The sequence below is a fragment of the Nesoenas mayeri genome (genome assembly GCF_963082525.1).
Source record: "Nesoenas mayeri genome assembly, chromosome: 6".
In the NCBI taxonomy this organism is placed as follows: domain Eukaryota; kingdom Metazoa; phylum Chordata; class Aves; order Columbiformes; family Columbidae; genus Nesoenas; species Nesoenas mayeri.
In genome coordinates this window covers 13,516,291-13,530,475 of record NC_137545.1, presented here as the reverse complement: position 1 = coordinate 13,530,475, position 14,185 = coordinate 13,516,291, and the positions used below count along the sequence as shown (strand labels likewise).

The 14,185-nt window shown below is 42.4% G+C and overlaps 1 protein-coding gene across 7 annotated transcripts in view; it reads right to left on the bottom strand.

Annotated features, from left to right (window-relative positions):
• Positions 1–14,185, bottom strand: part of KANSL1L (KAT8 regulatory NSL complex subunit 1 like) — a 66,462-nt gene that overhangs the window by 1,096 nt on the left and 51,181 nt on the right. For 4 of the 7 annotated variants that reach the window (XM_080346569.1, XM_080346575.1, XM_080346574.1 and 1 more), the window contains 7 exons: positions 13,629–13,753; positions 12,121–12,245; positions 11,557–11,611; positions 5,921–6,033; positions 4,229–4,409; positions 3,304–3,606; positions 131–3,208 (listed from right to left, as the gene is read on the bottom strand). In XM_080346569.1, coding sequence (XP_080202695.1) covers positions 3,358–3,606; positions 4,229–4,409; positions 5,921–6,033; positions 11,557–11,611; positions 12,121–12,245; positions 13,629–13,753 — 848 coding nt within the window. In that variant the 3' untranslated portion in view covers positions 131–3,208; positions 3,304–3,357. Of the gene's footprint in view, positions 1–130; positions 3,607–4,228; positions 4,410–5,920; positions 6,034–11,556; positions 11,612–12,120; positions 12,246–13,628; positions 13,754–14,185 lie in introns of those variants that run through there. The other 3 variants (XM_080346572.1, XM_080346570.1, XM_080346573.1) reach the window with 3 other exon arrangements.

Sequence of the window (14,185 nt, the reverse complement as noted above, 5' to 3'; positions counted from 1 at the left end):
CACACACACAGAGCATCATTTTAATAGGGCTTAGAAGTCTGTACTTGTGCTTACATTCCAGTAAGGCCCTGATGCAGAGATGAAGCATTTAAACCCTCATAGCAGCAGGGAGCAGAACATCATAAGCGGCTTTAAAAAAAAAAAAGTCTCCATTGGAAATGGAAAACAAAGCACAAGGAAAATGGCTTTCTTTGTGAGGCTGCAACACCTGAGTTTCCTGGGGGAGGCAGCTGGGGGGGGGGGTTCTTGTATTTTGTTTAAGTTGGTATTTCACAATCAGCCATTGTAATACTGTCAGCCATGGCATTGGGAGCAGCACTGACAGCTGTTTGCATAGCTAACAGCCAAAAGACGAACAGGTTTGTTGTTAGCATTTTTTTTTCTTTTCTTGTTTAAAACTTTAAAAAGGAAGGACAACAAGCAGAGGTTTCTTGCACATTTTACGGCTTCAAGCATTAGCCTGGCTCTGATCTCTCAGCCTGTTCCCACCACCAGCGGGTTCCTCATGACACCGGCATTCATGCAAAACCAAAAAAGCCCTGGGGCTACCGAAAAATCGCGTATCTCAGTGGCTGGAGCAAAGACGCACAGAATAGAGACAGCGCGCAGGGCGCAGGGCCTGGTCTGCTGCAAGAAGATATCAGGGGTGCTGTTGGTGAGGAGCACAGCCTGAGACTTCCCGAAAAGCATCTCCCTTGACGCGTGCACGCAGCATTCTCCACCTGCCCCTGCCAGATGAATGGGTGCTGCAAGTAGGTGAGCAATGCAAACCCAGCCTGTTCGTGGTCACCCCTCACCTGCTGGCAGGTGAGCAGCCCCGTGGTGGGGGAGTGGGGGGAAGAAATGCTCTGGCGCAGTTCTCCAGCCGTGCAGTTGCTCGGGCAGTTGCCATTTGCTGGCACAGGTCAAGCCAGCTGAGAGGCAGCTGCTGGAGAAGAGACCTCTGACAGTGGTGGGATAGTGACCAAGTAGGCATTTTTATAGTTTCTCCAGGGATTTTTTTCAGTCTCCTGGCTGCCTGGTCTGTCTTCGCCTAGTGTTTTTACTGCTGCCTTGTGAGGCATGAGCTGGTTCCCACAATGGCTGACAAGAACATCTGAGGAGGGGACAAAGAAAACATGTTTACCCTTGCTCCTATTGATAGCCGCTTGTGCAGCCCCTGCAGCTGGCAAGGTAACAAGCAGCTGCCTGAGACACTGGAGACTGACCCAACAGCAACAGAAGGATTCACCAGCCCACCACAGCTGGCTTTACACCCCACCAGGTTGCCCAAGCTTGGTTAATCCAGCTCCATTTGCACGGGTTTTTCTGGCCTCATTTTAACACCCTTTCGTTCCCACCCTGCAGTCTAGTCTTGCTCTGGGATTGCATTTCCATTTCCTGACAGCACCTTCAGGACACATAAGGCAGGCAGCTGGATGGTTCCCTTGCTCTGCCCCCTCTCTTAAATTGCAGAAAGTCCTCACACTGCCCCAGGGATCAGACAGAGCAGGAAGGCCTGACCTTACACCAAGGCTAGTCTTCATGTATGGATACAGGTATGGAAAAGACCTGCAAAACATTTGAGACACAAAACATTCAGAAACCATTTCCCAGCAGCAGATGCACATGCAGGATGAGATGGAAAAATCCACATCTGCATTCAGCCACCGGGGGGGCTCAGCCTCACAGCACCCACGCAGCTTCAGCAGGACAGGCAAGCTCAGCGCCACTGCCATTGCCGTGTGCGCACAAAGCCGTTCTTAGGCCAAGCAGGTCTCTATGCTGAGAGGAAGCATTACTGCTATTTCTTCACTTCTAAAAGGCCATCAAATTCAGACTACATACAACATATATAGAAATAACTTTTAATTAAAAAACCAACCTTGCATCAAAGATTATTGTATCAGACATTGAGGCAAGATTCAAGTTTAAGACAAACCAGTGTTAAAAAAGTGTTTAAAAAAATAATCAGAATGTGCAATAAACTACAATGTAGCAATAGGTTGTAGTGTTGAAACATTACTGAACTGTTTTCAGATGCCCAGTGTATATTTCCTGTCATTTTGACCAAAAACCCCCAACTTGACACTAAAACTGGGTCACCTGTCCAGTGCCATTCCAGATATTACACGTGGAAGAAAATCTTGCACAAAAACAGACTCCTATAAAATTGCCTTCAACTGTCCTACACAGAAAAACTCCCTGTTGATGGATTATACCTACATTCAATATTTAATCTTTGTTAATACCTGTTGAGATTGCAGATACATTCTGAACTATGCTATTTAGATGCAAGTTTAAACAACTTGTTTGTGTTTCCTTACTGTGAACTCGCTGGGAAATTAAAAATCTATCCGGAATCGCAATGGAAAGCTTTGGGGCTCTTTTCTTTATTGGTCTTCTAGGCATCAATCACCTTTTCCTTTTCAGCTAGTCACCAAATGTCAGCATACTTATGAGACTCTTACAAGGCACTGTACAGGAACTGGAACAAGACTTTTTTTGTCTTTAACATATTAAAGCAAAATACGATGAGCCTCATTAGCTACTGAAGGACTAAGGAAGTAAGATGACCCAAAACACAATATTGCCAGAGCTGCATCACTGATTTGACCAGACTCCTCTTTCTGTTTCTCTATGCTCACACAACTGAAGCAGAAACCTACCTTCTGAGTAGCAGATACATTGGCTATTGAAATGCAGTGGTCTATTGCTATCTTATTGCTGGAGGACATCTACATGAAACGTGCCCTGGAACTAGGGGAGCTGCGTGCAGATTTTAAGCTAGATGCAAAGCTTCCAGAACACCTGCTCTGAAACTGCTTGTTCTCACCTACCCTTACCTTACACGTGGGTTACACACGCCTTTAGAGAGGCAGGTTTTTGCCCCATGGTCAGGCCACACAGGAAAATTATCTGAGGCTGCTGCTTCTCCCCACTAGTTTTTTCAAGTAGTTTTTCTGTGTTCAGTTAAGTTGTTGGTTAAGGTAGACAACATATCCTGCTGCACCAGAATCCACTAGAATCAGAAATGCATTTGAAAACAAACAGAACAGAAAAGGATGATTATTAACAAATGTGGCAATATGACAACAGAAAGTGAATGGTGCCAGCAATTTATGTGCGCCCACTCCCGACACTGGGAATATTAGACTTCCAGCTTGAAATAATTACTTTCTCTTGGGTTTCAGGAAGAAGAAAGTGTTGTCTTTGGGATTTATCCTGCCTGTTACAAAGCAAGAAAGAAAATATATTATATACAGCTAACATATAGGTTTTGAATTGTGTTGTCATACGCTGTGTGAACAAGAGAGATTTTACCTTACGCTTTTCTCCGCCTTAATTGGCTTTCTTAATGAACCACATTATTCCCTGTCACCTTTGTTTTCTTGTATTGCTGATTCCCAGGCAAACATTTTCGCGGTCTTCTGACTCTTCGGTAGATTGCTTTCTTGTTGGATGGCCATTGTCTGCCAAATCAACGGGTGTGCACGAAGTGGAGAGAGAGTCACTGGGGAAAGCTGCACTTGACATTTCAGTCTGATTTGTTATTTGATCTTGGCACAGTAAAGCTTCTACCTCTTCGTCTTTTAGTGGAAAAACTCGAAGTTCCCACAGCCCAGACTGAAAGGAATCAGAAGGGTAGGAGTGAGAGTGGAAAAAGAGAAGAGAGGGGGGAAAAAAGGATTTCAGTTGAGTCTGAACTGATTAGCTATGTGCAGAATGATCTGCTATCAAGTAACAAATGAGTGTCTGTCTTGACAATGTTTGCAGAGCTCTTCAGATAAAGAATATGACACTGCCAGACACCAGCTGTGAGTGTAAGCTGGCTTCGTATGGTTTTGAACTAGTAACAGAGCTACAATTGAACAGGCACAGTGCAGGAAGGCAGGGGGAAGCGCTTTTCCACGGTGCCAGACTATCAGGATACCTGATGCCATAATGATCAGGCCTGTCTGGAACCCTGGTCACTATCCCTCATAAAAGATCCATCATCCCTGAACCCAGGGATGCCATCCTCACCTCTAAAATATGTGAATTTTTTACCTGTTAACAAAGCTTGGACTTAATTCATAAAGCACAGCAATGTAGTTCTGAACAGGAGCGCTATGTTGAGACTACATAAACTAAGGTGACAGCCTGAGATTGTGATTATTGAGACAGGAGGGTATGCTCGGGTTCTTGTAGGTTGGAGATAGCCTTCACAGAAGACCAGAGGAGACCCGAGGCCACTGAAAACACCCACCTTTGCTTCCTGGCTCTCCCCATAGAGTTGTGGAATCCCTGAACAAACAGAGCCGTGGGATTCTGAAGTCGGGTCAGGAGCAGGTTCAGCAGCGCCAGGCTGCAAGGCAGAAGAGCTGCTGTGATGGTCTTTCTGCACCGCATCTTGGCTGTGTCGTCCATCAGCATTTTTGCTGTAAGACCTAGGGTAGGATAAGAGACAAGTCTTAAAAGATACTCTGTGCCCCTTCACATCACCAGCAACAGTTTAGATTTTCTTTTCAAAGCATTCAGTTTCTCCACGGGTGCTACCTTCACTCTACTTATTTAAATCAAAAGAGCAGATGAAAACACACATGGTTCTTGACAAGCCTGCTGTCAACAGCCAAAGCAATGCGTGCTGTGTAGAGGAGGTAGCCGGATGAAACAGGGCTGGGACAGGCACACTCAGGTTACACAACAGCTGGTGGCTGGTCCCACTCCTGCACGTTACTCCACATACTCACTGGAACCCTAATTTTGGACTAAAGAAGTCAGTGAGCTGGGGGCTGTGCACACCTGGGGGGGACACTGGGTCATCCACAGGAGCCTGTGGAGTCTAAACTGCACCAGAGTAACTGGAGAAGTAACATCAGGCCCTTAGGCTCTGCCTTCCCATCTCTGCCTGGACTCATCCCCAAAGCAGTCAAAATTATTTGGTTAATAAGATTAAACATGTTGACCTCACCTTTTATGCACATTTGAACTAGCTATAAAATATTCGCATGCATCTTAAATGCCAGGTGGAAGTCTGACCTTGCTCATGTCAATGGCAGTTTTACTTCTGAATTCAAATAGCACTAAGATTTCACCAAGGAGTTCATAGTGTTCCAAAATTAAGGGCACATATAGGACTTGTATTTTTCAAAGGGTTTAGTCTTTTTCAGTACAGTTTTCTTTAGGTTCAAAATTCATTAAAATATAATTTCCTTAATATGCTTTAGCTCTAATTTTATTCTGCATTAAAAGCTGCTATCTTTGCATATTTATTCATGGTGTCATGGTTCACTTTAAGCCAAGAGTAGACACAAGGATATGAGAGATAGCAGAAAAACTTATCCCAGTTTTTATGGGATGCTTGTTGTCTTGACAGATTCTGTGATTTATGGGAATCACTTTCCCAGAGCCAGATTGCAGATACAACTTTATGATGTCTGCTCTTATATGCACTACTTTTTGCAAGACTTTTAGGATTTATATTTCATTCTGATGTGTTTTGCATCAGCCTGTGGTAATTTAGCGTTTTCACACAGTGACTTTTTTAAGCATATGGTCCCTGACACAGCCCAGGACCCTTCAGTAACACTTCTCTGAACGCACTGGACTTCCATCTAAGTCAGGTGAGTGAAGAAGGGCACTTGGTGGCTAAAATCACAATAACTGGGAGTGGCAGAAACCATCAGAGCTGTGTGTTCGGTGTGGGAGTAAGATTCTTATTCACTAATACCTGGTCACTAACATGCCCAATTTCTTTAAGTCCGCATGCTGCACAACTGCACGGTCTTCTCTTTCCAGCCACAAAACCAAACATACCTGGTACTGTCCCTGATGAGTTAATTAATGAGGAGTTCCCTCATTTTCCAAGTTCTCTGTGACAGCATTTCTGAAACTGCTGTACCAACAACAAGCACCAGTGGTTCAGCAGGAACGTTCTTACCAAAGTCAATACACTTGCCTGCTGTTCCTTCTGGGCCAGCGGCTCTGCTCCCACAGCGACCACCTCGCTCGCTCTCTTTCTTCGTACTTCGTGTGACGTAAGGAAAAAACTTCATCTGACAGATCTTCTATCTGGAATGAAATACAGGGATAGTGCTGCCGTAATCATGAACATCACTAGAAACAAAGGCATCTGATATTATATATAATTCTGTAAAGGTCTGTTCACCAAACAAAACGAGGCAACACAATGTGTGCTTGCAGTATACAGGCACATCAAAATATTCAGCTTACACTCTCACTAAAGCTTTAGTATATGGGATGCTGTCACCTTCACTTTATTGTTTTGCATGTCTATGGTTGATATAGAAAACATACCCCTCCATGCAACTAAGATATTTTTCTATATGATGGGAGGTAGAAAATAAAGAGGACAGGTGTTAATTTGCAAAATCAAGGTAGTATTAAAAGCACATACTAGAGGTAAGCAAAAATTCCAGGAGTTTCCCAAGGCTGCTTTAGGAGGAGGCTGGAGGTAGGAGGATTTGCCAGGTGCTCTTTAAGCACGAAGAAAGGTCTGAGATCACCAAGGACTCCGACAGCTCCACACAGAGAGGAACTCAGGAAACCTGAGGTGCCGCATTCCTGCTACGAAACCAAGCAGAAAATGGCTTCTGCTGTGAAGAGACTATTTCTTAGTAAATGATTTGCATGACCCCAGCAGAGCTTAAAACTGCCCTAGTGTGCACACTTCAACTGCTCATAGCCAAACAAAAGCTGGTTTTTCTTAGGTAAAACTCCTCAAATGTAGCTACCGCGTCTGATCTTCACTTTGAAAGAGCCATCTTCGCTTTTCCCTCAGCAGCACACCAGTTTGTTCCTTAGACCTGGCAGGGTGAGGAGCACTTTGCAGTCCTCCCCCCTCGCTCCCCACACAGCTGGACCCCTCCAGCACAGCTCTGAGTTATTTCAAAGTGCTCCAAACCACTCAACCTCTTCAAAGTTCACCTGAAAAGCCGTGCTTGGCAAAAGCATATGAGTGCTGCAGCCATGGATATTTGCCAGCAACTCCCAACTCAAAACCAGATGAATTCTAGGAAAGAACAATTTCTGGTCATAGGAGCTATGAAGCAGCACAGCCTGATTAGTCCTGGACAAGAATTATACCAAGAATCTGGGGGTCATGGAAAATAAATAAAATTTTCTATAAAGCAAAATCCTTGGTGTTGTTCTGCAAGTAATAACACCATTCATCTTCTGGTTGAGTCTGATAAAATACAGAACTAAACGCGGAGTTGCCCCTGCAGTGCCAGATAGAGCGCACAATGTAGGTTATGTCATCAGCTGGAAGCGCTCCACTGCAGACAACTCAGCCCGGAGCCTTTCTGCAGAAGCCAATCTTTCCATCAAGCCTTGCAGCACTGAGGTCGTTCGTGATCGTTATGGATAAAAACACAAAGTATTACAAAGCATTTATGCTGCTGTCAACATCCTGGCAGTGGCCCTCTGCTTGCCAGAGAGCACATTTCCAGCTGAGGTAGCCGATCACAAACTATGGCCCCACAATGACATTTAACTGGGCCAACAAAAAGGATCTCCAAGACTTCAGTGCGAGCTGAATCAGCTGCAGGACCTGCTCGCTAAAACGAGCTGCCTGGTTCCTCCTCAGCCCAGCGCTCAACTGCACCATCAGCCAAACAGGCCTGCTTTGTTTGCCCATCTCATGACCGCTTTTTGAAGACTCCTCATTGCTTTTATTTATGTTAAACACAAACCACTTTGTTAGCTGCTCATTTCCTTTCATGCAAGCCAACTTGAAGGGTTTCCTCCTCTCTGTGGAATTCACCAGCCCTCTCCCTTGGATGGCATCAGTGTGGGGCTGCATCTCAGTTCAGATTCTGTTTTTCCAAGGTCAATGATGTATGGCGTGAAAGTGAGAATTTATGAACTACAAAAGTGCTATTCCCTCAGGGAAAATGCAAGATTTCCTTTGAAGTGGAAACAAAAGATAATTTTGAAAAAAAACTTGTGACTTTGAAAATACTTTTCTTAGCAAATTGCCAAAGCTTTTGATGCTGGGAAGAAACTTCATTTATAACAAGCTTCCTTTCAAAAATCAAAGTCCATATTCCTCTCCAAGCAAAGTTTTGAAAAATACACAAATAAGCCTTACTGTTCATTTTCTATAGCTGGTGATAGCAGATTTAGCTACTTGTTTATTTAAAATTAGTTTTACCCTGTTCATTAAAGAATAACAAGTGATACATTTTCTTATTTAGAAAGTATCCTTAAATATAGGGATAAAATTCACATTACAGAGTAAAAGGCCTCTACTTGGTTCAGGACAGCCTCTGCCCCTCCCCAGCTTTCTAACACTTTCTATATTTCCTCCACCAACTTAGGTTAATTCATATAACTAGAGAAATTTGATTCCCGCCCCCCCCCCCCCCCCCCCAAGTTTAGTTTGGAAAAGAACAAAAGAACTGTCAATTCTCAGTGGATGGATCTGGCAGTGATGTTGAGAGAAAAGACTATTAGGAAAGCCTGTTTGTGAGGCATGTCTAATGATTTCACTCAAAGAAAAAGCTTAAAGCAAACTAAGATTTGGATCCCCCCATCACATCTAGTTAAGCTACAAGACACTGTGTATGAATGTTGAATAGCACCAGGAGTATTTCTGAAAGGTTCTCAAAACAACAAAGTCTGTGTTTCAGTCTTCGGCTTCATGGGAAACACTGAGTCATAAGCAATGAAAACTTATGCAAAACTAATTACGCACAGAAGTATTCCAAAATATTTGTCATTACTAAAAGAACTACAAAATAAAACTTGAATATTACTTTACAACTGTGCCTTGCCAGAAATTTTAACCTGGACAAAACAAAATGAAACAGGAAACCCCACGCCACACCCTCCCATGCCTTAAAGCAATAACGGACTCCAAATTCCTACAGGAAACTCAAACGCTCTGTTTCCAGAATAAAATGAAGTATTTTTAGAGCTAGTAATAGAGCAGACAGATAGTAGATTAAATTTTGCATTGCCCAACTGTTATAATTGTCCTTGTAGAGCAAAATTTCCAGAAACAAAAATAAGGCACCTGAAAAAGGTAAGCTTTGTGTACTCAAATAAAGGCATGGTGAATAGGCCTGATTTTCATGAAGTGCTGAGTTCCCGTCCTTGGAAATGTGGCTCCTGTAGAGCGTGACCGGTTTGGGACCCCACATTGTTTTGTAACTTGTGGAAATTGGGTGCAAGCCTATTGCACGGATGAAGGTTGTTGCATTGAAAGCCTTTAAATGAACAACAGAGAGAAGCAGGGGGAGAAGATAACAAGTGGAAGAAATCCCTAACTGCTGGTTCACACAAAGGCTCCTCCAAAAGTTTTAGATTTAGCCATGCAGAAGATAGGCAAAAAAGAAACTATTATGCAGTACCACCACAGGATGCTCTGCAGTGGAAAGCAAAGGAAAAGCTTACTTTATATAAAAATAAAAGTGCATTTTGCTCTCTCTTGTCCTTCACGAATGATCTAGTGAAGCTTGCTTCGATTTCAGTACAAGGAACAATTTCAAGAGTGTCAGAGTATGAGCGCAGCAAATGCAAAAGGTAACGCTGCTGTTTTCTCCTGTCTTTTTTCAAGCTTGCTCAATAACAAATCCAACTCAGCCTAAAACCTAATGCAAGGAAGTGGAAGAATTCCCATCAGACAACCACTTTTTCTCAGTACTCTGAAAAACTTCCAAACCAATTAAGACGATCCCCATAGAATGGGAGAAAATTGGCAAAGGATGATTTAGACAAACAAGATCTTTAGCATTTTTCTCTTGTCTGACATCTCTCCTCTCATTCTACCCAGCAGCTGACAGACAATACAGGAGCAGTGGACCACAGCGGGAAGCAAAGCTGCTTTATTGTGAACTCAAGTTATTTCCTGGCCAAAGGATGAATCATACAGGATCAACTAGTCATGCCAAATACAAATGTACTGGGGGGGGCTACTAAATGAGTGATCAGCCCAGGAGCTTCAGAGAGTCACCTTGAAGTCCCTTCAGCAAAATACTTTAGCAAAGTATGTGGGACGAGTCATTTGTATGGGATCCAAGATCTAAACAAGAAATCCACCGAGTCCTCCAAGCCCATCTCTCAAAGCCCTGAAAGGCAAATCACCGTTGAAATTCTTTTTTTACCCCACAGATACCAGGACGAAGAGAGAGCAATGAACTCAAGGGACAGTGCGCCCTTGCTTCCTTATTAGTTATTCTCCAAATGGTTTAATTAAATATCCTTGCAGTAGAGTTCTCCTGTGTATGTAATTTGACCTTCTCACTATAAAAGAATATCAGGTGTGTTTCCTGCTAGCAGAGATGGTATCAAACCAAAAGGCGGTGGTGGAGGTGACATACATCAGACCACCAGATTTCACAAGATTTCTCAAGTGCGTGAGAAAAGGCAGGGACAGAGTAAGTTTTTCACTTCCGACCCAAAAGTATGGTGCCAAATGAGTGCAACTACACTAGGCAGAGAGCTGAGACCACGATGCCCTCCAAAAGGAAAGGTTCATTTCCATGGGGCAGGCAGCTACAGAGCTAGTAGCTCTGAGGAAGCTAGTGCCGTAGTGGAGAGTGTATTCTCTGCCCCAAGGCAGTGGGATAATTGTTTAATTTCTTTACTGTGTTTTGTATAACCTTCTGTGCTGTTACCCAAGTGCAATCTTTTTCTACTACTAAGGCATCGAAAACCTGGTTGTAGATTTTCTCTGAAAAAGAAGCTTGAGAACAGATAATGTGGATGAAGGTGAATGTAAGTCCTACATTACAATAGCAGATAGTGGCCTCTCCCTGGAGGGAATCCAGAGATGTCCAAAGACATGGCAAAAACTGGCAGGTTTCTAGAAAAGGAGCCACAAAAAGACTGGAAGGGCAGAAAACCAGCTCAGAGACCAGACCTGCTGGTACGTTCACACTGGGATTAGGAAATGCCTTGATGCCCTGATGAGGGGAGAAAGAGACCCCCAGTTGCAAAGTCGACAGACATTCCCTGAAAGAAAAAGGTAAATTCTTATGTCTGGAAGAAACAATCATAGCACCTGATGTACAAACTTGGCTCAACAGGCAAGCAGGAGGAAATGCTGAAGGTTACGGTGTTCCTGACAAAGCAGAAAGGAGAAAAATTTTCTCCTGACAAGAGGGTTGCGGGAAAATGAACAGTGAAAAAAAAATACAGGAAACCTGCTGGGCCTACAGGCAAAATGCCAAATTCCCTCCTGAAGAGCAAGAGGCCATGGCAACTGGCCATCAAAGAGGACGAGAGAGAAGGACAGACGTTACCGCACAGGTAGCCCTGACAGCTGCACTGGGAGACCCAGCATCACAGTGCCCAGGAGCTGGGGGTGGAGGCCTGACCAAAGGGAGCTTTTGGGAGCACCAAGCATGCTGACAGCAAGGGACAACAGTTATTAATGCAAATACTCACATTTCTGTCACATAACATATGGTCGAGTAGTTGGGATACTTAATACTTTATTTTTGAAATTTGAAACTTACCATTATTTGCATGAAGTCAGTAACTTTGGAAGATATATACCAATTATCCCAATTATATACTATATCTAGTTTAATTAAAAACTGGTGGTTTAATTAAAATATAGCCTACCTCTTCTTCATCTGTAGGAGATCCTTCTAAAGGTTGGAGTTCAATAACTCTCCAGCTAGAAATGAGACAAGTAAAATTAGCCTACATAAAAACTGTTTATTTCAGCAGTAGAGACAACTCTTCTGTTTCTACACTGTCTTGTTAGTTACTCCTTCTTCAATACTGCTTGTGGTTCCAAATTTATTTCCAATAAAATAATTATAAATTTAAGGTGCTGGTAACAGATGCCCAAAATTCAGATTTTCCTTTCCCAACCAAGTATCTAACTTTTCATTTTGCCAACAGAGTCTTTAAGCTATCCAACAGACAACTGTTAGCTTTAAAGATAATATAAAAGCAAATACAAATTAGACACTGGAAATATGGAACAACGGCATTTAGCCATTTCAGGCAATTTGCTATTCTAGTAAGGCACTGAATTACAGCACAGGAGATCAGTTACTCTGTTTTAGCAATCTAAAGATGTTCTCTTAAATTATAATTATAAAATTATCTAACTACATGTTAACCTTCTCATGTTCATTTTGGTATCTTCTTTGCAACTAAAGAGGTCAGTGAACAAACCTTGGGGTGAGGATTTCTTTGTACTGTAGCTTCTCCAGCTTTGATGGTGCCACCAGCGACATTGGAATAACAATGTTGTCTATATCATAGGAGCTCTCACTTCGCAACCTCCTCCTTGAGTTATGCTGTGTAACGTAATCAATACAAGAGGAGATTCATCAGCTCCGATCATAGGAACTACATGTTAGCCAAGAAACATGAGAACTGCGCGAGGAGAAAGTCTGTAACTTGAACACATGTTCTACGGGCTTAATGACTTCTGACTTCCCCCCGCCTCCTCCGATAGAATCTCAATAAATCATACAATTATCTCATCTCTGAGATTTACTTCTTGCTGGCGTAACTCTTACTGAAATCAGTGGGAGTTGCCTTTCCCTGATTTCAGTTACAGTTAATTCTGAATACTTATGAGAAATCTGAAGTTGATACTGCCTTCTATAATTATTTCCTAACCCGTAACCCAAGTGGTTCTTCAGTGTGATACAATTAAGAATTCCAAAAGAATGAAGCTACATTTAGCAGTGAAGAGCAGCCTACACGGAAAATGGTTTTCTGAAAGGTGTGCAAAAGACAGAAATGGGATTTCTTTGCTATGATCATACTGAGATTCATGGTGGTGTCCTCTGCCCACTAGTGCATGGAACCTATGGGGGTCAAAAACTGAAGTTCCTGGATTACAGGAGAAAGTTTAGTTTTAAATCATGATACATTCCATATGACAAGATCTCAGTTTTTAGCTGAATGTTAATGGAAGCAGTCTATTCTAAAATGCTCATTTAGGCATTCTTTGATGATGGTCTGTTCAAGGAAGGGGTAAAAAGGAAGCATGTGCATTGTCAAAACCGTGTGGAGGATGCAGATCTGGACTCAGCTCTCCAGCAGTCATCACCCGACTGAAACATGACAATGCCCAGAGCACCAGTGTACCACTATGCTTAGCAAAACGTGGCACTGAAATCTGACTATTAGTATTAAATTCTCAATGAATTCCAATAAAACAAAGTGTGTTTCTGTAGGGAACCAGAGCTGTGCTGCTCCTCAGCAAATTTATATACCAGAGACTTTGCCTGTAGTTCCACACAAAAGGTTTTACATAGCGAAGCTGAGGGTTAAGTAGTTCTGTGACTATATTTGCACTGTGAGGTCATTTTATGTAGCTGCACCAAGAAAAAAAGGTCGTAAGAGCCCTTGTGTAAAATCTGGAACATAAATCACAGTGTATTTAATGAAATTTAGAAAAAAAATTAAAAATGAAAGGCCCAGTGCCAATAAACTAAACTTACACTCCAGTTATACGATCTGCAAAATTCTTTTACAAGCGAGTTATCTGTTTTAGGAACACCACATACTCAATCTGGAATAAGTTACTTAATGTAATCCACTCTAAAAATGCTCTGTACTGTAATTTTACACTAAATTAGACTTAAAAGGCCTGTGTTTCATGATCATTAATTTGCACAACTCTCTGTTGGTATTTCAGTTAAGATAGTGAAACATTTTTGGTTTACCTGTGATGAAGTGCTGTGAGTGGGCTTAGACATTGCATTGACATTGGTCACCGCAGCAAAACTGCTCTGGGATTCCGGTTCTGCATGTTGAAAGGAGAATGTCTCAAATCTAGCGTTATGTTCGCCTATCACAAAAAATAATAATTAAAAAATGGATACCGACTGTTGTCTATTAGACTAAAGATATTTTTCCATATGGTAATAGTAAAGTAATTTCTAGAAGCCCACAGCTAACCACTTATGGTTTAACAAATACTAAAAAAAGCCATCTAAATAAACACTTGTTACTCATCCTGTCATTGTTATTCCACAAAACTCATCCCTCTCCTTCTACGAAGGATTTCTTCTCATGGAATCAGCTTCATATGGGCAAATCATACTGCCTTTTTTTTTTTGGAAGTTGCCATGGACTACACACACAGCAAACACAGGGAGACTGAGGGGAACACTCCTCAATGTCCCTAACAGTGCTGCATCTCACTGATATATCCGTTCACTAAGCCCTCACTTGCGGTTTCTTCCTCGATAAATGATAAAACCAGCAGCAAGGGTAAAAA